We start from the raw sequence: 26344 nt of genomic DNA, 5'->3' as shown, positions 1-26344 counted from the left end.
TGGGCCAACATAATTTCCTCCCCATCCAATCCCCGTGCTGCTGTCAAATATGAGTATTACGGGGCTGTGTTACAAAACAGGTATTCACAGCTCAAAGGGCCATCTGTGGAAAAGGATGTGTGCAGTGCCCTGCATGGTCAAAAGTGATGCAAAGCATTGCATCAATTTACTTACCATTACAAAATTCTTGCTGACCCAGTGCAAAATTGCACAGCAACATACAAGTCCCTGCACAGCCCTTAGTTAACAACCCCTGAGGAGTATTTGAGTATCACAGAAGGGTACTACGGACAGGGATGCAAACGTGCCAATGCGTCCAAAAAGGAAATAAATCTGATTCATGTGTAAATAAGGGAAAACTTGCTGAGTGTGACACGTTTCCAACACACACTATGTTCTTAGACAGTCCGAAAATGTAGATCACCCAGGAGGTGGTTTACATGTTTTTCTGCCTCGTGTACAAAGCTTTTGGGTTGGTCAATGATGGTATCCAGAATCTAGGTTCGCGGCTCAGCCAATTGGTGGGGGAAGGCAGTGTAACCTAGCTCTGCATCAGGATACAGCGCACCCTCCTGTATAAAGGTAAGTTAGCACAACATGGCAAATGTAATCACCTCCAATTAGTCAATCACAGGGATTTTGGAGATACTGCAGACTGTAAAAGCGAGGCACGTCAGTCTGCGTGGTCATTTGTATGCCAGTCACATGTACAGCTGTGTATCAGGTATTTTAAACCTGGGCAGCTATGTGCCATGCATAGCTACCATAGATGAATCAGCTTTCTGGACATCAGTCTGTATCAGCCGCGGTCGGTAGGGGAGTACCTGCCGGGGCGGTGACGTGGGAAGGGGGAGGGGCAGGGTGGGGGATAGTAATCTATAGATAATGGACGTTTACAGGTAAGTAAACATAAATAAATAAAACGAATTTCATTGTGTGCACTGCATTGCATTTAGGGATGCAGTGCACACAACAAAATTCGCTTGATTTATTTATATGTTCACTTACCTGTAAACGTCCATTATCCATAGATTACTACCCCCCACCCTGCCCCTCCCCCTCCCCATGTCACCGCCCCGGCAGGTACTCCCCTACCGACCGCGGCTGGTCTGTATACATAAAGGGCCTTAATTACGAAGGTAACTTGCACTTTTGACTAAGACTTAACCTTTGAGTAATTTTCATACTTTTTAATATACATAACATGCACTTTTGTAGTAGCTTACTCTTTTGTAGGAAGTTCTTCACTACACATGGCCAACCACTGGTACTGCAACACCGTCCCATTGAAAACAATTGAGGTAGGAACTTAATATAAAGTTGTAAGTTATTACAACTTACAATATAGAATAGTAGTAGTAAGCTTACTCAAAATTGTACGTTAATACAAAAGTGCAGTTTGTGCATAGCCCTTTGTAGTATGTTTTGTAGCACTACCCTAGTACTGCAAAACATTCCTCAAAGTGCAGTTTGTTAAGAAGGCCCACAAATTCAAAATTCATATGTTCTTCTATATGTTCCCTTAAAAAACAAAGTTGCAGTAAAGATATGCATTACAAATTAAAAACAAAAACTCCATCCTGAAATTGACCTGTTAAGTTTAGCTTCTTAAACAGTAACTTGCACCCCCCCTCTTTAAAAAACCATAACTCACAGTCCAAATGAACTGCTTATAACCTCACAAAATGTATACAGATAATTAACAGGACTTAACAACAAATCATTAAATAGCAGCAAATATCAAGACTAAGAAGTTATACTTTATAAACAGAGATTTAATGGATAATGTTACGGTGATATGCATTGTCGTAACTCATGATCTGACATCTTTCAGCTCATGAGTAATCTATTTGAGGTATGGGTTTCATGGCAGGGGTGCAAATTTCGGTTTATGCAGTTAAAAATGGCAAATTTCATGATTTTTTTGTTGTCTAACCGTTGAATTCTATACAGAAACTGTTGGCGAGCGTTCACTGATTAAATGTAAGAAAATACACTCTTCAAAGCCAAACAAGTCCATTGTAGTACTTCTAAAATATGTTCTAAATTAAAATACATCTTCTCCTTTTATTGACCCTCTCCATTTATTGATTTTGTTTTGCTGTAGATCAACGGGTAGAGAATATGCTCTGAAAATCATCAACAAAAGCAAATGTAGAGGCAAAGTAAGTAACGCCATATTTCTTCAATTTTCCTTCTGAAATTGAATTTTCCTGGGTTATGAAGCCTCCAAACTCGGGTCAGACATACAGATATGGAAGGCCAGACTCCAAGATAAACCCAAATGCTTTCTTCATAATTTGGTGAAAAAGAGGCACGCAAACTGAAAATGCCGTTCTAATCAGAGTAGTGCCGAAACGTCTACATAAAGAGAAGGAAAAGTGTTCTACACATTTCCATTGGCCTAACGATAACAATGTTATGTTTTCGGCACTGTAGCATTTTCTACTACTAATTGTGCACCAATGTGCTTCCATAATAAGAGGACTCTATTTTGTGGTTCTGGGGGTTCCATCCATTGGTTATGTAAATTTGGTTGTGTAGTTAATAGAGGTTTGACAAGTGTGTACTCTAGCAATGGTTTGTATTGGTTCATGTGAATGTAAAAGGAATTCTGTCCTGCTATATATAGTTTTGGTGTGTTATATGTATTTATGGGTGTGCCGGAGAAGGATCACTGACGTAATATCGACTACAAAAATATAGGCATTTAAAATATCGACTCCAAAATATCGACTACAAAAATATCGAAGTCCTATCTACAAAAAGGTAAGTACAAAAATATCGAATCAAAAATATCATTTAAAAAGATGTTCTTTGTAAAAATATCGAATTTATTAAAATTAATGTAAAATTAAAAAAATATTAAAAATAAATAACTAACATATACTTAAAAATACTTAAATAACCTTAAAATTATTAAATAATTAATTTAAGTTATAAAAAAATAATACAATTTTATTTGTTAAAACATATATATATATTAACATAATAATATTAAAAAATATACAATATTATGAGTGCAACAGTAGGGAAAGCGTTGGATAGCGAAGGGGTAAAAATTACTATTCCTACTCCAGTGAGTGCAACAGTAGGGAAAGCGTTGGATAGCGTAGGGGTAAAAATTACTATTCCCAATCCAGTGAGTGCAACAGTAGGATAAGCGTTGGATAGAGTAGGGGTAAATATTACTATTCCCACTCCAAAGAGTGCAACAGTAGGGAAAGCGTTGGATAGCGTAGGGGTAAAAATTACTATTCACACTCCAGTGAGTGCAACAGTGGGGAAAGCGTTGGATAACGTAGGGGTAAAAATTACTATTCCCACTCCACTGAGTGCAACAGTAGGATAAGCGTTGGATAGCGTAGGGGTAAAAATTACTATTCCCACTCCAAAGAGTGCAACAGTAGGGAAAGCGTTGGATAGCGTTGGGGTAAAAATTATTATTCACACTCCACTGAGTGCAACAGTAGGGAAAGCGTTGGATAGCGTAGGGGTAAAAATTACTATTCCCACTCCACTGAGTGCAACAGTAGGGAAAGCGTTGGATAGCGTAGGGGTAAAAATTACTATTCCCACTCCAGTCAGTGCAACAGTAGGGAAAGCGTTGGATAGCGTAGGGGTAAAAATGACTATTCCCACTCCACTGAGTGCAACAGTAGGGAAAGCGTTGGATAGCGTAGGGGTAAAAACTACTATTCCCACTCCAGTCAGTGCAACAGTAGGGAAAGCGTTGGATAGCGTAGGGGTAAAAATTACTATTCACACTCCAAAGAGTGCAACAGTTGGGAAAGCATTGGATAGCGTAGGGGTAAAAATTACTTTTCCGACTCCAGTGGGTGCAACAGTAGGCAAAGCTTTGGATAGCGTAGGGGTAGAAATTACTATTCCAACTCCAAAGAGTGCAACAGTAGGGAAAGCGTTGGATAGCGTAGGGGTAAAAATTACTATTCCCACTCCAAAGAGTGCAACAGTAGGGAAAGCGTTGGATAGAGTGGGGTTAAAATTACTATTCCTACTCCATAGAGTGCAACAGTAGGGAAAGCGTTGGATAGCGTAGGGGTAAACATTACTATTCCCATTCCAGTGAGTGCAACAGTAGGGAAAGCGTTGGATAGCGTAGAGGTAAAAATTACTATTCCCACTCCAGTGGGTGCAACAGTAGGGAAAGCGTTGGATAGCATAGGGGTAAAAATTACTATTCCCACTCTAGTGAGTGCAACAGTAGGGAAAGCGTTGGATAGCGTAGGGGTAAAAATTACTATTCCCACTCGAAAGAGTGCAACAGTAGGGAAAGTGTTGGATAGCGTAGGGGTAAAAATTACTATTCCCACTCCAGTGAGTGCAACAGTAGGGAAAGCATTGGATAGCATAGGGGTTAAAATTACTATTCCCACTCCAAAGAGTGCAACAGTAGGGAAAGCGTTGGATAGCGTAGGGGTAAAAATTACTATTCCCACTCCAGAGAGTGCAACAGTAGGGAAAGTAAATACTTCATATATTATTTAAAAAAATATAAATTAATATCTATAAAATATTAATTAAAAGTAATTACCAATTAATTAATCAATTAAAATTACAAATTAAAATTAATTATTACAATTAGTTACCTATCAATACAAATTAATTACAAATTAACAATTAATTAATTAACAATTAAAAATAAATTAACAATTAATTCAAATTAAATACAATTAAATAAATTGAATTATGTAATTAATTATAAATAAATTACTTCCCACCCTATTCCCCTATAAACCCACAACCCGCTACAGAAAATAAATTAGTAACATTAACATAATTAGCAATTAATCAATTAAATAAAAATAATTGGCAATTAAAATGTAATTAATTACCCATAATAATTAATTAACAAGTAATTCTAAAAAAATACCAATAAATAATTTTACATATTTAATTAATTATAAATAAACTACTTCCCACCCAATTCCCCTATAAACCCACAACCCGCTACAGAAAATAAATTAATAAAATTAACATAATTAGCAATTAATCAATTAATTAAAATTAATTGCCAATTAAAATTTAATTAATTACCAAATATAAATTAATTAACAATTAATTAAAAATGAATACCAATAAATGAATTTACATATTTAATTAATTATAATTAAATTACTTCCCACCCTATTCCCCTATAAACCCACAACCCGCTACAGAATTAAATTACGCAAAAATAAAAAAATAAAAATTAATTAATTAAAATAAATTATGACATAAATACACACTTTTCACACATATAATAACATAAAAAACACCATAAAAATTCGCTATTATTAAAAATTCGATAATTTTAATAACCTATATTATATACTTCGATATTTTAACTTTCTATATTTTTAACATTCGATATTACATTACTTACCTTAAAAACGATATTTTTGATGTCTATATTCTGTCCATTCGATATTTTGTCCATTCTATATTTTAAACTCGATATTATGTCCATTCGATATTTTTTACTCGATATTTTGACTGTTTACCGCCGGAGAAACCTATCTATTTTCATCTGGCTTCATTAGTTGGTTGTACAACGCACAGACAGTGCCGTTTGTTTTCTGGATAGCATAGTTAGCCAGAGAAATAGTAATGCTGCATTATTGATAACTGATGATGTGGTATGTGTAAGCTTACTTTAACTGAATGATTCTAAGATATATGTTGGCGTTGAGTAGGAGGAGCTTTGTTGACTTGTCAGCGCATTGCAGACAGTGGTGGCCACCACCAACAATGGGTGGTGGGCAGGGGTGGGGGTGGGGAATATATAAAAATAAATTTAAAATGTATCTGAAGCTGTCGGCTGCCTCCCGTGTCGTGTCACGCTTCTTCTTCTCTTCCCGGCAGCCTCAGGGACACACTCCCTTCCAATCCCTGCTCTGCTCTTCTAGATGCAGTGCAGGGATTGGCCTGAGCGAGCTGAAAAGACGCTCCACTCAGGCCAGGGAGTCTGTGGGGGTTTCTCCAACCCTGCTGTTGAATGCATCCAGGCTGGAGAAAACTGAGTGCACATGTGTGTTTTGGTCAGCCTGAGACGGCCGGCCAAACACTTATGCATACTTAGGGAGTGCCCATAGAACTCCTCCTCCCCATGCCCGCCCCTCCCTGCACAAGCTGGCACAGAGCCGGCAAAGGAAAAATAAAATGATTTTAGAACATCGTTTTATTTTTCATTTGCTGGCTCTGAGCCAGGCAGTGAGGCAACTCTCCTCCGCCATTGTGGGGGAGCCGCCCATGTTTACCAACAATAAGTCTAGGTGGCGTGTTGGTAGCATGAGGGTTTCAAAGGGTCTGTCCGGCATGTTCGGTCTCAGAAATGAATTTAAATGAAAACATCAATCTATTCCCTCTGTTGTGTGATGCTGGGCCTTGTTCTATAATAGGGAAAAAAAAGAATAGAACCCCAAACTGCTGTGATAATCTTCGGCCCTTCGGTCTCTGCACTGGCTCCCAGTCAGAAGTAGGGTAGAATTTAAAGCACTATGCACGTGCCATCGGATCATTAACGGGAGATCTCCTCTCCCTCTGCAGGGACTCTTGACATCCTACGAACCTCCCCGATCCTTGAGATCCTCCGGCTCTGGACTCCTGGTTGTTCCTAAGGTGTCTAGAGCACGGATGGGCGGAAGATCTTTCAGATACCTTGCAGCCTCTAGATGGAATAAGTTACCCGTGGCACTGCGATTAGAGCCATCAGAATAAATTTTTAGAGCCAAGCTTAAAACTGCCCTATTCGCTCAGTAGGTATGCCGCTTCTGTAAGTTCCAGTAATAAAAGTTTCTCCTCAGCGCGGGGACACGCCGCTGTTGCGTCACCAAGCGCTTTATAAAACTCCCTAAATAGAAAAATAGAAATAGAAATAATGGACCTTTTGGTGTTGGAAGCCCGACGGTAATGTCCGCATCTAGGTGTGTGGGTATCTGCCATATCAACTGAACTCCTGCATCTGTGAGAGCAAGGCGGGCCTTCTAGGCTTATTGCAGCCAGACAGATGCACAAAATATGTTGACTCAGACAAATGCAACATTTGAAAACAGCATGGGTTGTCCTATAAAACGTCAAAATAACATTAATATGTGTGTCAGGATTAAAAAATACTGCACCACCATGCTTTATTGTTTACCAAGCGGCCAGGAAAATGTGATTTTTAACACTGACAACCATGGTGGGGGAGCCTGGCTGGAAACAGACTAGCTTGGCAGCTGAGCCATGTTTCTCACATTCCCCTCACAGTGGCTGAAAACTTGCTATTGCAGATTAACGATGGACAGATATCGCATATGCCATTGACTGCAGTTTGGCTGCACAAGGTCTCTAATGAAACAAACATGGAGAATAGAAAGTGGAAGCACAGACTGATGGGATCCATGACAGTATAGAGTACTTAAAACTTCATATAAGTTATGGATTTTGAAAGGGAGTGTTCCTGAAGCTCTTGAAGGTAAGAATATTTAAACTGTGAACGGGGGGTAACTCCTTGACTAAATTATTCAATTCCACAATATCCCTATCAAGATACAAGATTATCAAATATTAGATGATCCTCTTTCCTTACACATACCCTCTAGGTCCAACTTGGAGTCAGACACGGTACTATAAGCAATAAACACCCGACAAGCAGGCATTGTTAGAGGTATCTGATAAGAGATATCCGTCGGGCTTTCCACAACATCTTATGCCTACAGGACTCTTGTGAGCAATATGTGCTGATGTGTACAAAATCGTAACCACTTTCGCTCTCTCACGCGTAATTCTCCCTATCTAAAAGCAGCTACAGAAAATCCTCTTGTAATTAAAAGGCCTCACTAGATCCCTCTAACCCAGCCAATATTTAACCCCTACCGCGCTACCGCGTTTTACCGCTGTGCGCTGAAAAAAAAAATGGCTTGTTTGTGACAAAGCCAGCTCGTCATCCGCGCAGCGCAGGTAACGTTGATGACGAGCTGGCTTTGTCATCAGCGCCGAAGGGGTTAAACTCAACCATTCAATAGTTAGCAGTTCCCTGTCTGGTGTGTTGTGAAAGCAGGTTGCAGCTGGTAGCAGGATTTTGTGAAATCCATCAAGTGGCATAGCCTTCAGGAAAGTTTCTGTCCTGGCAGACAAACCAAATCAATGGTGGTGGCGGCAACAGTTCAATTACGAATACCCACTGAAAACAGCGGGTGGTTGAGAGGCCCTCTAGCCTACATGAGTCATTCTCTTAGGTTCTTATTTTACCTGCATTATGCAAACATGTGACTACTATTGAGAGTAGGTAAATATCTTAGTATTTCTAGTGTCCTCTACCACGGGAGCCTCCAAACTACTGATGTCTGGTTGTTCTACTGCAGCTTAAAGATAATTAGGAACAAAAAAAATGGAAGTCTTGCTCCAGTTGCATGAGGCTTTTTTTATGGTCTCTTCATTTGTGGCCTGTTACACTGCGGACTGCTTAGATCTGGTCCCATTAGTAAACGTCTTAGGGATACAAATTGGTTAAGGTAAGTGACTCAGGGGCATATTATCAAGGGGGTTTATCTCCGCTTTTTTGGCTTTAAAAGCCAAGAAAGCGGAAATAAAATTATCTCCCTATTACCTAGCTGTCGCTAACACCAGTTAGCGACAGCTAGTAGGAGATAGCGACCATCTTGGGCCCTGCTTTGCATGTCAGTGATATTTATTACTAATGACATGCAAAGTGGGCGTGCCAAGATGTTAGCGACTGGAAACAGTCGCTAACATCGCTATCTCCAAAAGCTAACACCTGCCCCTGAGCAGTTCTTAGCCATGTTATCCAATGGTAGGTGGATAACATGGCTAAGAGCATTAGCTCGGTAATGCATGAATATCGCTGACTTTTCAGCGATATTCATGCATTTCGGACGATTTTTATCGCTTAGGAGATATACCTTGATAATAGCAAGGTTCCTAAGCGATAAAAATCGCCGCAGCTCAGCGATAAAAATATCGCCGCTAAACCAACATAGCGATAATTATCGCTAGTTGTTGGTAATATGCCCCTCAGTCTTGTTTTAACAAGATTAATGTATAGAGATAATTTTACATCCGTTTGCTTTACAGCATGGATGGTTTTACTGCAATAGCTCTCCACTTTGGCGCACCCAATGTAGCTACCTATAAACTGCATTTGATGCAGAGAGTTGCTGGGAGAGTCAGCTCATGTTTGACCACCTCTGGATTCAGTTGAAATCAAGTACAAGAGTGCACTAAGCACCGATCGATATCTATTTATCAATGTTCTTAGAGGGAGACTCATCTCTTTTAGGCACTTTCTCCAGGCTCACGTGTGATGTCAACACACTCGTTGACGCTACAATTCACAAGAGCAGAAAGAAATGGCCCAGAGGGCAACGCATTTTCAATCAAATTGACACAGTTGCAGAATTATTCTGAACTGAATACGCAGAAGTAGCTGGACTTGTTTTAATTGAAGAAAACCATGAAGATATGATAGTATCCTGTGTACCACTTTTGAAAACTTTGGTGATTAGCGATAGTCCCATGAAGCCCTTCAGGGGTTATGCTTTGCTCTTTAAAACAGTACAAAAGGGGGTGGTGATGGACGGAGCATCTGAACCAATCAAACACTCACACCCAGTCAAAAGATCTGGGTTTAATCCATCACCATTCTTTAGCCCACTCTGCCAACCCAGTTCAGACATGGCTATATGCAAATCAGTCGGCCCTGTGCCTCATGGGAACAGTCAGCCCGAACTGCCAAGCCATGCCTTCCCTGGACCGGAAACAAGCTTCCGAGGACCGGTTTCTGGCATTACAGCCTTCTTCAGCCGGCTTGCTTGAATCCAGTGGCAAAGTGAACAAGGGACTCACGTCTGAGCATACCCTGCCACACTTATGGCGGCCAAAGCGGTACAAAAGGGGGTGGTGATGGACGGAGCATCTGTACCAATCAAACACTCATACCCAGTCAAAAGATCTGGGTTTAATCCATCACCGTTCTTTAGCCCACTCTGCCACCCCAATTCAGACATGGCTATATGCAAATCAGTCTGACCCTGTGCCTCATGGGAACAGTCCAGCCCGAACTGCCAAGCCATGACTATCCTGGACCGGAAACAAGCTTCCGAGGACCGGTTTCTGACATTACAGCCTTGTTCAGCCCGGCTTGCTTGAATCCAGTGGCAAAGTGAACAAGGGACTCACGTCTGAGCATACCCTGCCACACTTATGGCGGCCAAAGCAGTACAAAAGGGGGTGGTGATGGACGGAGCATCTGAACCAATCAAACACTCACACCCAGTCAAAAGATTTGGGTTTAATCCATCACCGTTCTTTAGCCCACTCTACCACCCCAGTTCAGACATGGCTATATGCAAATCAGTCTGACCCTGTGCCTCATGGGAACAGTCCAGCCCGAACTGCCAAGCCATGCCTTCCCTGGACCGGAAACAAACTTCCGAGGACCGGTTTCTGGCATTACTGCCTTCTTCAGCCCGGCTTGCTTGAATCCAGTGGCAAAGTGAACAAGGGACTCACGCCTGAGCATACCCTGCCACACTTATGGCGGCCAAAGCGGTACAAAAATGGATGGTGATGGACGGAGCATCTGAACCAATCAAACACTCGCACCCAGTCAAAAGATCTGGGTTTAATCCATCACCATTCTTTAGCCCACTCTGTCACCCCAGTTCAGACATGGCTATATGCAAATCAGTCTGACCCTGTGCCTCATGGGAACAGTCCAGCCCGAACTGCCAAGCCATGCCTTCCCTGGACCGGAAACAAGCTTCCGAGGACTGGTTTCTGGCATTACAGCCTTCTTCAGCCCGGCTTGCTTGAATCCAGTGGCAAAGTGAACAAGGGACTCACGTCTGAGCATACCCTGCCACACTTATGGCGGCCAAAGCGGTACAAAAGGGGGTGGTGATGGACGGAGCATCTGAACCAATCAAACACTCACACCCAGTCAAAAGATCTGGGTTTAATCCATCACCGTTCTGTAGCCCACTCTGCCACCCCAGTTCAGACATGGCTATATGCAAATCAGTCTGACCCTGTGCCTCATGGGAACAGTCCAGCCCAAACTGCCAAGCCATGCCTTCCCTGGACCGGAAACAAGCTTCCCAGGACCGGTTTCTGGCATTACAGCCTTCTTCAGCCCGGCTTGCTTGAATCCAGTGGCAAAGTGAACAAGGGACTCACGTCTGAGCATACCCTGCCACACTTATGGTGGCCAAAGCGGTACAAAAGGGGGTGGTGATGGACGGAGCATCTGAACTAATCAAACACTCACACCCAGTCAAAAGATCTGGGTTTAATCCATCACCGTTCTTTAGCCCACTCTGCCACCCCAGTTCAGACATGGCTATATGCAAATCAGTCTGACCCTGTGCCTCGTGGGAACAGTCCAGCCCCTGGAATGGGGAATAACCATATGAGTTGATCAGAGTTATTGCATCGTTATGCATGTAGTAGTTTTCCCCTATTTTTGGGGAAACCTGCGGACATTTTACAAAGTGTGAAGGCGTACTGGTGTGGGTGGAGGGTGGCGTTTAGGGGATAGAGGTGCACGGCATGCTTGGGCCTGTCCACTGGGAGTATTGCCTGCTCCACCTGGAGTGCTGCAGGGTGTGGGTAGAGGGCAGACAATACTTCTGCCTGCAGCCTCTGCAGCATCTGGAAGGCTCTGGTGTCTATGGGACAAATTATTGGGTACAGAATTGAGCAACTTCCAGGCCCAGATACAATTCGAATTGCCCTCTGGGAGAAATACCCCAAATCGTAATGAGGGTCAAAGGGTCATGCTGCCTTCACCGCTACTTGAAGGGGAGAGGTATGTTCACCTTGGTCTAAAATCTGTCAAACAGCAGTTGAATGGTGACTGGATTTTAGGAACTTCTCATACATAACTTATTCCTGGTAAACCGGGCTTTGGGAAATATATGGGGATTTTGAACTTGTTACTGGTATAGTTTTCCCCATATGACTTTCTATGTGTGCGTGTATTTGTGTGTGAAGCTTATTTCTCTCCAAAACAGTAACAATTGTGTTTGTTGTATTTATTCTGTGACAGGAGCACATGATCCAGAATGAAGTATCTATTTTACGGAAGGTCAAGCATCCCAATATCGTTCTCCTGATTGAGGAGATGGACATGCCAATGGAACTCTATCTTGTGATGGAGCTTGTGAAGGTAAATTGGGACACATCTTCCCTACAGTTTCTTCTCTTTTAGATGGTTCACCAGATGGGCATCTTCAGAGAGTCTTGAAAACAACATTCTTCGACTCTGTAAAAGATACAAAATAATAACTGGGAGGAAAAATTACGTTAAATTGGACGGGATAAACAATCATATCCATTTTTCTTCATTATGACCCTTGTCTTTCTAGACAATCTAATTTGAAACGGAGCCTGAAGTGTTTCGTTTTTAGAAGTTCACTGAATTGTATGTGGTTTGGTCCAGCACTTAGGTTAGAGTCAAGAGCTTTCCAAAGTTTTGGTCATGGTTTCCACTGCTCAGGTGGCATCAAATCAATTTTAGCGAATTCATCCACTACCAAGATGCTGCCTTCCTCTTAGCAGTCTAAATTGACTTTATTGTATCACGGCATGGACACGCCTTCACAACCCTACAAAACCGCTACGTTGTGTGGAGCTTTATAACTTCTTTGCTCTTCATTCCTACAAAGGGATTTGAGCATGAAACACTCTATTAAGGACCAGATATATCAGGGCACTTATTACAAAAACTGTTCAAAATTTGCAACCACTATTTTCGTGACCAGTGTGGAATTTTGCTCTTTGATCATGTACTTCATAAGTCCGTTAAAGAAATTCCCAATCTGATTGAGTCGCAATCCAATTGACCTAATTACTATTCATCTGAAAGGTTGCAAATTGCATCTCAATCTGATGAACCAATTAAGGGGAGGGTGGTCTGCAAAGGTCAGAAGACCAGCATGTCTGTAATTGTTTTGAAATAGTAGTTTTCTTAAAGGAAACTGGAGCTGCCTTTAAAAGAATAAACATTTTTACAAATTTCCCTGAGAATCCGCAGTGGTCCTCTCGACCACTGCCACCTCCTCCAAAAACATATGCAATTCCAAAATGGAATGTGTCCCATCCTGGAAATGTGTTACCAGCCCAACTTAGGAGTCATAACTTTTCATTGGGTTGCAACTGGAATTCTGGTCTCAAGCCATTGATGCATGTGGTACTGATTCACAAATTGATTAGGGATGCTCACAACACCCTCCTTCCAAATTGTGAATCAGTATTCATTCTCAAACCCAATTTACTGTCTCCAAAAATTGGATCCCTACATGGAAAAAAACAGTTTGGTGCTTGCAAATGCTCCTGTTTTGGAAATTAGAATCTCTGCTGCCTCACAATAGACCTGTGCATCTGAGCCTAAAACTTTAAACAATAGAATGAAGGAATTCAAATCTTTGGTTGGCTACTTTAATTGAGAGCTGGACGATACATCAGAGGATATGTTAAAAACAATGCCAGATGTTTTAGGTTTTTAGAAACATCTAAGAATTTAAACGGATCTTTTCTTTAAATCCCCTGGCTTTCTCTCAGTGATTGATTTTTATTGTTTTCACTGTCCCATAAACATCACTGTGATTAATCATGTTGGTATCCATGTGGCATGTCATTCAATGTTTTAAATACATTGATCATCTATTTATTATAAACAGCGCTGGTATGTAACTTAATTGCATTATTGTGCTTATGCTGTACCAACAGTTAAGTAATCCACATGTTTTAGCTGAATGTCTCAAGCATAGATTAATTTCACTGATTCTTTTTTTATAAATCTGATAGTCATGTGAGCAAAATGTTAATACAAACTTTTAAAGAATTATATATTAAATACACTTTTGATACCCTGTTCTGTGACCACAAATCGTATATGGCTAGAATAAGCCTAGTATATATTACGGTGAAGGCTGCTAGCTGGACCACAAAGCATATATGACTAAAATCAGCTCAGGACTGGTTAAATTGAAGCTGCTAGGTGCAACTTTGTTTCCAAGAGCATCCAAGTAGATGCTGCATTTGTTAGACCTGTTTTGATAACACTTTGACCCTGCCTCTGGCACTTTCACGAGAGTGGTCTATAAAATAACAACCACTTAAGAACACTTTCCCAGAGACAACAAAAATATAGCTGTTGCAACCATCTTGAAATCAATTCTTTACGGAGGTTAAGGCAATCTCATGTACATTATCTAATCCAAATTGGTAGATGTCCATGACATGTTAGTGGCTTATTCTGATGAAAGGGAATGCAGATAAATATTGCTTTGATATGTCTTTCTATCCTGATAAATTATCGGGCTGCGAAGAGGGCTCTTAATTGTCCTTACTTTTAACTTCATATCTAAAGCTGTCAGGAGATGGACCGCCAATAATCCATGGACCACCTATGTGAAGCAAATGAAGCCAATAATATGACAAAGATGCTGTCCATTATGCCAGGACCACCATATGCTTGAAGGAAGACCATTATACCAGAGATAAACACCATCATGATTGGGATGATCGCCATTAATCCTGGGATGGACACAATAATACAAATGATGTACATAATATGCCAAGAGGGACACATTATTCCATGGCCACAATTGTTTCAAAGATGGCCACAAGAAGGTACATCTTGTCACACCCATAAATATCATCTTCAAAGCGTCCATTCCCCTCCCTACAAGGTGCTTTTGAGGGGGAGTGCACAATGGAAGACTCCATCCCTGCAGAGCATAAATAATACATGGCGTTGTAGCAGTAATAAGATTGGAAAGGGGAGGAGACTGATGGAGAACATTGTGTAGAATAGTAGTAGGGGGGAAAAAGTCCTGTTATAAAAAAGACTCAGCAATACAGAGACTGGCAGCAAAATAATGATGGGTAAAAATGTATGAGTGTCTGGCAAAAGTGTGAGAAAGCGAATAAGCATCCAAGAAGCTAGATGAGCATTGAAGGGGGAGTTTCGGTAAGTTGACGATAAGTGAAAGGAAGGTAGAAGATGAAAAGAGTCTAAGAGAAGTGGAGTAGCTGAAGGAGCAAATAATGTTGTGTTGAGTTGAAGGGTGGCCTAAATCAGAGAAGTATGAGAATAAATCCTTTGAAAGAGAGTAAGTGAGGAAACTAGGATTTTGTGAAAGAGGAACACATTGAAAAATGATCCACAATGCGAGGAAGGGAGGGTGCCACCTTTATGTTTTATTAGTTAATTTCTGTATGTATGCACCTGTTTCGGGAGAGAGAGTGGAAAGGCCTGGGTGGCTTGTGGAGGTGATGACTAAATGAGTACCTTCGAATTCCATGAGAAATTAGTGCAGATTTGTTTACTATAAAGTCAGCGACCCAGAAGGTGAAGTTTAATAGCTTCATTATGTGTGACTAGAGTTACATTCTTCTATTTATATTGAATCATTAGTATGCTTTATCCGTGAATGCTCAGAGGGTGGTAATTATTAGATATTAAACAGCGTTTGTTCTGTGTCTTAAAGTACTCAAAACAACAGTGACAAATTATTTCCAGCACAGATCTAGCAAAAGCAGGAACCAAGGCTTCTGAGAAACCCTCAATTTACATACATACATACATACATACATACATACATAAAACACAAAAACAACTTTCCCAGCTTAGCCTTGTGACCCAAATAGGCATCAGAGATGATTGGTAAAGGGAGTACATTTTGAGGCAAAGGAGTTACCAAGTAGAGAAAGCTGATGAACTTTGGAGGCGCTGTGGTGTAAATAGCTACCCTGAATTACACAGAGAAAGCAGGCAAAATAAGCAAGCCCGGTTTCTCTATGTAAATTTCTGGAGAATTCCCCTGCAGCCGCCCTTTTCCTCAAGGATATTTTGAAGTGCATTGGTTAGAAAAAGATATGTATTACAGGCCGCCTTCATAGAGTATTCATGAAATATCCCAATAACTTCATGGTGTGCCAAACAAACTCAACCCTTCCCTTGCAACAAAGAAAACAAGGGTGACAAATTGATGCATTTTCACCACAGTTTCTATAAAACTTGTCTCAAAGCAAAAGCTATTACATTCAGTTAAAACAATCAAGGTATCCCATTTCACTGGGCCTTCTATCGCCTTTCAAGATAAAGTGTTGAATTTTACCTTTCCTCACTTCATTGCATTTACCAGCCTTTGCCTTCCTGATATGTTCTCACTCATGTGCTATGACTGAGAAACAGATTGGAAAGGGGATGATGTGAAAAGTAAAAGTCACACAGACCTCAGTCTCAAGTGAAGAACTTCAGAGCTATCCCTCATTTTAGATAGAACTCACTGGTTCAACTACTAGAATTACCCTCAGGTTACAGAGCCTTACAGGCTCAAGCACTAAACATATTGCTAGTCAAATCAATTTTACAGGCTGTGCCTTGGAAATCGATAGTTATGATGGTATTTAAGGCAGTAAATCAACATAGATAATGAAATACCTCCATATTATTCGACAAATAACCACATAGCACCAGTTGCCACATGAAATCAAGGAAATTATAGCAGCAACAAGTGAAACAACACTTAAATGTAGATTTTAAGTAAATTGTGGATATGAAACACGCTTTCGACAGATACCAGCTGAAAACACACACATTTTGCTCCCAAGGACTCTCTATAATTCTGGCTACATAAATTGAGGGGCATAATACCAAGGGCCTTATCGCCGCTTTAGCGGAAATTTTTCCCGCTAAAGCGGCGATAATTTTATCGCCCTATTACCTAGCTGTCGCTAACACCAGTTAGCGACAGCTAATAGGCGATAGCGGGCATTTAGGGGCCCACTTTGCATGTCAGCGATAATTGTCGCTAATGACATGCAAAGTGGGCGTGCCAAGATGTTAGCGACTGAAAACAGTCGCTAACATTGCTATCCCCTATTACCAACTTTTGAAAATAATCGCGCTAAGCGCGATTATCTCCAAAAGCTAACGCCTGCCCAGAGCAGTTCTTAGCCATGTTATCCAATGGTAGGTGGATAACATGGCTAAGAGCATTTGCTCGGTAATGCATGAATATCGCGGACTTTTCAGCGATATTCATGCATTTCGGCCGATTTTTATCGCATAGGAGATAAACCTTGATAATATCAAGGCTCCTAAGCGATAAAAATAGTCGAAGCTCGGCGATATAATTTTGCCCGCTAACCAAGCTTAGCGATAATTATTGCTATAGCTTGGTAATATGCCCCTAAGTTCCCCTAGCAGGCATTTGTTGTGCTATGCAAATAACTTGTTTTGTCTCCAAATACCATCTTATATTTTTAGAAATTGCATGAGTTTGATCTTAAAATATTGGCTTGGCATATACTACTGTCCGGCATGAATAGATTATGCCCCACAAACCCATTTTCACCATCATATTGCTAGGATATCCAGCAGGTCTATCGGTAAGCAGTATATGTCTGGGATATGCTCTTTGAGAGGTATGCTTATCAGAAGCCATTGACGGCCACCATATGATGGGGGGGTGAAGGAAGGCAGACTATTGAAGATGGAATGCCCAGCCCTGTACCAAGAACAATTCCAAATATGGTAACACATCAATGACATCAACACTATTCCAGTGCTATCAGTAATTCATGGACAGCCTACATGGTGTAAATGAACCCCACAATATACCAAGGATGCCATTCATTATACCAGGGCCATCATTATCCCGGAGTAGAGACATTTATACCAGAGATAACCACCAACATGAAAGAGAGGATCACAACTATTCCTTGGATGACTGACACAATGTGAGAAAGTATATAATAAGGCAAGGGGAATTCAAATTACCTATAAGTCCCTAGTAGATAATAGGACAGGGAGGTTTAGAGGCCCAGTAGATTGCCTGCACTGGAGTGTGCACTGATGTGTTATCTGCTGTCATTTTTAAAGGTAGCCCTGCTTTGCAGACTTTCTTTAAAAGTAAATTGTGTGCAAATTCGACTTTGGATTTAAAAGTACTTCCACAGTGGTAATTGACCTTATTTTTTACATATAAGTCATCCCGAATGTCTCCCATAGGTGCCCCAATGGTGAGGTGCCATGTACGTATAAACAGGGACATTATAAAGGAAGTTCTGTATGCCCTGGTAAGGGACAAAATTGTTTCCCAATTTCGTTTGTCCCCATTGTAGAAGCATAGCTCCCTAGGCTAATATAGAAATACTTTATTTATGTATACATATTGCTAGGAAGGAGCAACAAATGGCATACAGATTGGTAATGATAAAGCCGACAATTTGCCACTATTGTAGTTATCATAACTAATACAAAAGAGAAGTTAAACAGATTTCTTTTCTTTGAGCCAAAATTCAACATTCTAGCAGCCTCTCCTGATTGGTCGGCCTTAACAGGCTTAGCCAAGCTGCTTTGATGAGCTGATACGTGGCCTGCATAGAACAGAAGTTATCTAATGCAGGAGCTCTGCAGCTGCAGAGAACAGTCCAGGACGGGGCTTCAAAGAGAGCAGGACAGTAAGGAATGCCAGCTATGCCTACCCTCTCTTTCTGCACCCTGACCCAGATAGCAGGCCCAGGATTAGAATTTGCGGAAGGTCTGGAGGGGGAATGTTAATGGGAATGAGCCACACCAGTAGGTTGGTTTAGCCAGGTCTTACTCTCCTGGAGAGGAATTCTCAATCTTGAATTTTAAAGTGCAGTGCTATGTAGGACAAGAATATGCCACAATGTGGAGGAAGCTGTCATGCTTTTGGGGGGCAACCTGTGCCTCATTGGACAGGGGTGCCCCCCTGCTAGTTGTCCCCGATCATTGAATAAATATGTGCGAGCTCCATAGCAACTTGGATCTGCTGCCTAAAACAAGGAGAAAAAGAACTGCCCTGTTGGAACCTTTGTCTGCACCCCAAAGGATTGCAATCGTAAGGACTGCTCCTGCTTACCATTTTGAACTACAGCCCTGAGGACTTTGCCTTGCTTCAAGAAAGATTAAGGAGTGGACTCCCAGAAAGCAACACGTTAACAGAGCTTCACTGCCCCATATCTCTCAAGATGTCCCCAGCCTGGCATGCTTACAGTGGACCTTTAAGGATTTTACCAGGTGCATTATGGGAATTGTAAACCCAAACTTCCAAGGACCATCTCAGAGCTACTAGACCCTTGGATTTGTGTTTTGGACACTTTGAACCATCAAGGGGAACTTCAGGAAGATGTTTCAGAAGTTTGGAGCAATATTTGGAAAAGTGTCCATCAGTGGAGCAACTCGACATCAAGAGTCAAGCTGACTACTTCCAACCGCGATCCCGGCTGGATTTCAGGTTTATGCCCCTGAAAGCTCTGGAGCTCTAGACTTCCAGTATTTGAACTGGGTCCTCACAGTGAAGCAATCCGACGTTGATGGATCGAAATTGGCCTGCTAAAGGGGACCGCATGACATCTAGAGAAGTTCCTCCAGAAAAGTTTCTTAGTTTGAAGGTAACATTTTGACCAGGGCCTCCCGATTAGTGTATCTGACCAGGGCTTCATTGCACACAGCCTCAAACTTTGACCTTGTTCTGGTCAACGCTGACCATATGTCCCAAGTTGGCGTTACATGTTTTTGAGCACTAGAACGTTTTTGATCTTTAAAATTTCATATCTCTGGTTTGCTATTTGGGATTTTTGTCATTTTGGTGTCATTGTAATGAGAAACACATTTCAAATTATTATACATTGGTTTGGGATACTTATTGTGTGTTATGTTTTCCTTATTTAATGTATGGTGTTTTTAAATGCTTTACATACCTGTTTTCTGAGTTACGCCTTCCTATTCGCAGCCAGCCACCAAGGGCTGTGCCAGGGGCTAATGTATTGAGACCTTGACTGGACCGGACATTGAGTTGATGGCCTTTTTGCTAGTGGTAGGTGCATTCTTCCCACTACTAATAATCCACCTTCCAACACACAATAATTCCAATGATGTACAAGATGTGCCAAGATCGCCACATTATTCCATGGCCATTATATTAAATATAGCCACTAAAATAGCAAGAATGTTAACCGTATGCCAAGGACCTTAACTTTTTGTCAACACCTTAATTGATCCTAAAATGGGGCCATGGCAGAGGTTATTGCATGCATGGCCACAATAATGCAAAACAATCCCATATTGTGGCAATCATGCCAACCCTGTACCCGGAGCTCTATGTAAGAAGTGATCCCCATGATGCAAAAAAATGTCCACTGTATGAGAATGATGGCCAGCCTATGACATGGTCACAATTATGTCAGGGATACTTACCACTGTGTCTGGGATGAAAACCAGATTCCTTATTTGATCAAAATCTAACAAGCATGGCAATCTAAGCCAGTGTCAAGTTTATGCAATGGGTGCAAACTTCTATAACTAAAATTGCCACTTAAATGCTACTGACAGCCACCAGATTGAAGTATGCAATACTAACCTCACACACCATAGACATGCATTGGCCATCCACACAAAATCATACGCAGGGCCCCATTCACAAAGGTAATGTGTGGTAAATTTGCGAGAATGGGGTCTCCACACTGACAGCAGAGTCTCTGCACTTTGGCGGAACTTCCGCACAGTGCACTCTCTGCAGTGCGCCATGCGGAGATTTCACCGTGAGTACCGAGACTTTTCACTAGTAATTTTAGTACAAGTAAGTTTCCTTTGTGAAGCGGGCGCACAGATACAGACACTCCCCTACACACACGTATGCACTCTTTCTCTGTCTCCCTCTCTCTTGCACATAGACAGTCAGCCAGATTCAGGTTCAAAAACAAGTTTATTTGGACATTTGTCCATCAAATATTCTAAAACAAGGCACTCTTTACAGTTACACTACCCACCTCCCAACCCCCTGCATTTCATAATTAAAATTCTGTTTGACACACCGTAAAAACCGACAGGTAAACAAAAGCACACAAAACCTACCTAACTGAGCCACTTTCCAGTATTAACAGTGTCTCCCTTCCAAAGGGAAGCGCTGCTATGTCACATGCGCAAAATACATGGCACTAGATCTACCTTTAAGTTCAGAAGACAGAAAAATTTAAGTTGGGCCTCTATACCTTGTCAGCCAATGGAAGATCTAAGCAATAGCAGTACATGGGGAGACCAGATTTCCAGGAGGCAGGCCAAAGGCACAGTGAAGAGTCGAAAGCATTAACCCTGGCAAAGACAGACGCAGGCAACCTGTTGTCTTCATCTTTCAATACTTTAGGATAGAGAGGGCTTGCCTTGCACCAAACTGACTTGCCAACTACCATCAGTTTTTAAAGAGCAACACAGATATATATAGAGTTGTCATTCTTTAGGTACAATTGTACACACATTTTTTTCCATTTGAAATTTCAAACCCTTAGCAGAGAATCAAGCAATAACCATATTCTTTGTAAAGCCAATACATATTCTCCTGTTTTGCTTGCTTAGGGGCTTATTTACAATCCCATTGCGATGCCGGAACACCACTTCCCCTGCACAGCCGATCTAAACGCTGTCGCGGGCCGCCATTTCTGGTGACAACATCACTGTGGGGAAGCCTGGTCAGGCCACGCCCCCTCGACAATTAGGCCACGCCCCCTCCGCCTATTTAGCGCGCCAAAACCTGAGCGCTTACAGATAGAAAGAACTCCTGAGGCGGAAAGCCGGGAGCAACGAGTTTTATTTTAAAATTGTATTTTTTTTTGTGATTTTAACTGTTTTCACCTACCCTCGCTAGCACTTCCCCTTCACAGCCGATCTAAACGCTGTCGCGGGCCGCCATTCCTGGTGACATCATCACTGTGGGGAAGCCTGGTCAGGCCCCGCCCCCTCGACAATTAGGCCACACCCCCTTCTGCTTCTTCCTACTTATATCATGTGCCTTCCACGTCCGCGCAGCGGACGGGCGCAGCGGGCGCGCCGGCGGCGCCAAAGGCAAGCCCGTCTGCGCCCGTCCGCGCCAGGACGGGCCATAGGGCACGCCATGCTGACCATTTCATCAGATACTCCCCCCAAGCACTTAGAGATTTACAGAGTTCTGCCACACTACCATCTTCTATGGTCTTGCAGCACATCTCTGCTGCTGGTATCTCGCGTCTTGACCAATCCCTTGTCGGCGGATGCCCATCTTTAACCACGTCGACTAGGAACTCCACATCCATTAGGGTATCATACCTGAATACTCGCTCGCTAATAAAACATTCTGAGGACATTTTCATTCTGCTCTCCAGCTCCAATCCCGATATCCTCCTACTCACGGAGACGTGGCTTACTCCAGAATCTTTACCAGATATTTTGGCGGCTCTCCCCCCTGACTACTACATTCTCCACGCCGACCGACCTGGCGACCGGCCCGGTGGTGGGGTAGCGGCCATCATATCCAAACGCCTTAATTCCATTTCCTCCTATTCTCTCCCCCTCCCTGAGGTGGAGAATCTCCTAATTAGTGTGCAAACGAATACTGGCCCTCTTACCTTCCTCCTACTATATCGGCCCCCACACCCTATGCCATCCTTTTCCTCCACTATGAATGATCAATTGTCTTCTCTCCTCACATTGCACTCCCGCTTCGCTATCTTTGGGGACCTAAACTACTGGTTTGGCGACACCAATGCTGGCCCTCATGCCACCGAGCTGTTTGAGATTCTGAGAGATTTGAACCTCGTCCAACAGGTCTCTCAACCCACCCATATCAAGGGACACATTTTGGACCAGATCTGGACCTGCAATCTGGCACTGTCCCCACCAGACATATCTCCATGTGCCTGGTCTGATCACTACTTAGTGGATACCATCATCACAGTTGACGGTCAGACTCCTGTCCCTCTGATGGCTGGTGGCTTTTCCCGTAAATGGAGCTCATACGACTCCCATGGCTTCCTCATCGCCCTGGCTGACTCATGCCCAGTCATCCACGATCTTAACGACATCGACGGACTAGAACGAGATACTGCCTCCTGGCTAGAGTCGGCTAGCGACCGATTTGCCCCCCTAGTCAAATTCCCCTGTACTAGACATCGGAATTCTCACAGGTGGTTCTCCGACGATCTTAAAGCCCGGAAATTAAAAACACGCCAGTTAGAACGCACCTGGAGACATGACTATTCGGACTCAGCCAAACAATCCTATCTGGCCGCACGTAAAGATTTCAAAACAGCTATCCGTTCTGCCAAAATGGAACACTTCGCCAACAGGATCTCCCAGGCAACTGATAAATCTAAGGAGGTATTCAGAGTTCTGAATGAGTTAACCACAGATGACAGAACCCTTCCTGCCCAGACCCCCACTCAGGAGGCCTGTGATACTCTGAACTCCTTTTTCGTAGAAACAATCTCAAAAATCAAAAAATCTATCCCTCCACTTCCCCAACCGCCACTACCGGATAATTCCTCTCACAACCCTTTGACCCTCACTTCCTTCCCTGCTCTAGATTCCACCTCCTTGTCAGAATTAGCCATTCGTGTGAAATCTGGTTCTCCGAATGATTGCTGCCCACCTTCTGTCCTGCGGAGTATCTGTCTCAACCTACCAGATAGTGTTTTACATCTAATGAACAGATCTCTCTGCAGTGGCATCTGTCCTACTGCCTTTAAGGATGCCATTCTGGTACCTCTCCTAAAAAAACCAGGGGCGGACATGTCGGAGCCGTCAAATTATCGCCCCATTTCACTCCTTCCTTATTTTTCCAAACTCATGGAAGCCCATGTTACCCGCTGCCTGTCCAGCTTCATAGAAACCTCCTGCTATCTCGAGCCGAATCAGGCCGGCTTCAGACCTGCTCATTCCACTGAAGCCGTTATTCTGGCAGTCCTTGATACACTCAGGAGCGGCGCGGACGCGGGAATCCCCCAGGCCCTCGTCCTACTGGATTTGTCGGCCGCGTTCGACCTGGTGGATCATAACATCCTTCTCCACCGTGTCGAGCAGGCAGGCATCCGGGGCGTTGCTCTTGAATGGATCAAATCCTTCCTTACGGGAAGAACACAGGCGGTCCGTCTGGGCCCCTACACCGCTAAACAAACCCCCACGTCCTGTGGTGTCCCCCAGGGATCTTCCCTTTCCCCACTCCTCTTCAATATTTATCTCCGGCCACTCATTCAGTCACTCTCGAAATGGGACATCGTCACCTATAATTATGCTGACGATCTGCAAATTATTTTCTCCCTCAACTCACCACACGCTGTTAAAACCTTTCACGGAGCCATGATTCACATCCAACTCTGGATGAACCAGAACCAACTGAAGTTGAACCCCGGTAAAACTGAGCTCCTCCTTCCTGGGCTCAGTCAAGCTTACTGGGGTCCACAGTTCTGGCCGCCAGAGTTTGGACCCCCCCCCCCAAACCCCTGTAAAAACAGTAAAGAGTTTGGGTGTCATCATTGACACCGAACTCTCCCTCAGAGCTCAAGTTGGAGCGGTGGTTTCCTCATGTATGTACCAACTCCGGAGGATCCGCAAAGTCCGTTACCTTCTTCCCCCGGCGGCACTCACCCAAACTGTCATCTCATTGGTACTCTCCCGCTTGGATTTTTCTAATGCCATCTACCACGGCCTACCGCAGTATCTTATACAACGCCTCCAAGTTGTCCAGAACCAGGCGGCCCGCCTGATTCATGGCACTCCCAGATGGCAATCAGCTAAGCCTCTGCTTACGTGCCTTCATTGGCTCCCAGTCGATCGTAGGGTTGCCTTCAAGGTGGCATGCCTCACCTTTAAAGCACTTCACTGCCCTGGTCCCGCTTTCTTAAAATCCCTCATTCGCCCTCACTGTCCCACACGCAATCTTCGATCAGCTCACCGAGATCTGCTGATCACCCCCAAGAGCAAAACCAAGAGATTCGGCGGTCGCCGCTTCTCTCACCTGGCTCCCGCACTCTGGAACCTTCTCCCTCTCCCCATTAAATCCTCCCTTTCCCTCCTGACCTTTAGGAAAATGTTGAAAACCCACCGCTTCCCCACCTCTGGTTAGATCTCGCCAACTCTGCTCCCCCCTCATCTATTCTGTCTATCAGCGCCAGGAAGCTTCGGTGTCAGCGCGCTTTACAAAACGCACTTAACATAACATAACATAACTTTTAATGATGTCCCATGGCCCACTGGGCTTACAACATGCTGTAGACCTGGGAATGCGTCAAAAGCCTACTCCTCCTCAGGGGTAGCATAAAAGTTATTTTGTGTGGGAAAGTGTCCGTTCCCCACAAAACAACCTGATTTAAATGCAGATACCCTTACACCATGGTGCAAGGGTGCGTCTGCTAGTGCATGGCAGCCATTTGTGCACCAGCACTGTGAAGGATGGCAGGAATACGCTGTATCTCATGCATACGGTGCATTCCTGCCCTTTTCTTTGTATGTGGGGCAGCGGCAGGAAGGCTTGTGGCGCTGCCTTACCACCCTACACCAAAATGTTGTAAATAAGCCCCTGATTTTGCAATTAGCTTCCAATTTAGAAAAGAGCAAAATAGAAGATATCTATGCAGGTCTAACGTGTTTTTATGGCATGGGCCCTTCTTAGGTCTTTTTAGGTTTTCTATATTTTAGATTTCTATGAGCCTACATCTCTGGGCTATTGAATTAGCACTTCCAACCAAAGTAATACATCTCAGTTCTACAACATATCTAAACTATTTGTCTATAAGGCTTAATAATGTTTATTTTCTGTACTTGCAAAATGTTCAAAGTTTCCCATCCCAGTTACTATTGTTTGTGTCCGCATGCAGAATTGAGGCCATTTAAGCAATATCTAATGTAGTTCTCAATTCTGTCCACCAGGGTGGAGATCTGTTTGATGCCATAACCTCCACCAACAAGTACACAGAGAGGGACGCCAGTGGCATGTTGTACAACCTGACCAGCGCCATCAAATACCTGCACAGCTTGAACATCGTACACAGGGACATCAAACCGGAAAACCTGCTGGTAAGAGAGGGGCAGTCACTATCTCGGTTCTTTTGGTGTCCAAAGGGCACCAAATCTAAGAGGAAAACCATTCTCTTTATAATTCTTCTGCAAAGCGCCGGGAAGAGATTTTTAAACTCATATTTTTGTTACACGGCCAGAATTTAAATGCAAATTAGTGTATTTGAAGGGTATTTACTCACTGTTATAAAAGAAACACAGCTCTCTATAATTCTCTTCTGTGAAGCAATTCGAGGATATACGGTATAGCTGGATGAAGGTTTTTTTAGAGGGCTTGAAGAACAGTCTGATGAAGCAGAAATATTTTGATTAACTTATAATGCTGTCCAGATTGATCACCCTGCTCTAAAATTCAATAAATCTACTCAGAATGAACATTACCTTGGAAGTAAGGGTAATAAGTTCCCCATCCATGTTTATTTTAGTTTATTACTTTTTTTGCCTGATTGTGCCTCTCTTAGCAAAACAAAGGGAGGA

The 26344-nt window shown here is 42.8% G+C and overlaps 1 protein-coding gene across 4 annotated transcripts in view; it reads left to right on the top strand.

Moving 5' to 3' along the window:
- Positions 1–26344, top strand: part of DCLK1 (doublecortin like kinase 1) — a 1138541-nt gene that overhangs the window by 966156 nt on the left and 146041 nt on the right. For all 4 annotated transcript variants that reach the window (XM_078657178.1, XM_078657179.1, XM_078657181.1 and 1 more), the window contains 3 exons: positions 2108–2165; positions 12053–12172; positions 25721–25867. In XM_078657178.1, the coding sequence (XP_078513304.1) occupies positions 2108–2165; positions 12053–12172; positions 25721–25867 (325 nt within the window). The remainder of the gene's footprint in view (positions 1–2107; positions 2166–12052; positions 12173–25720; positions 25868–26344) is intronic.

The sequence above is a fragment of the Lissotriton helveticus genome, chromosome 8 (genome assembly GCF_964261635.1).
Source record: "Lissotriton helveticus chromosome 8, aLisHel1.1, whole genome shotgun sequence".
NCBI lineage: Eukaryota > Metazoa > Chordata > Amphibia > Caudata > Salamandridae > Lissotriton > Lissotriton helveticus.
This window is presented reverse-complemented; position numbering and strand designations above follow the sequence as displayed.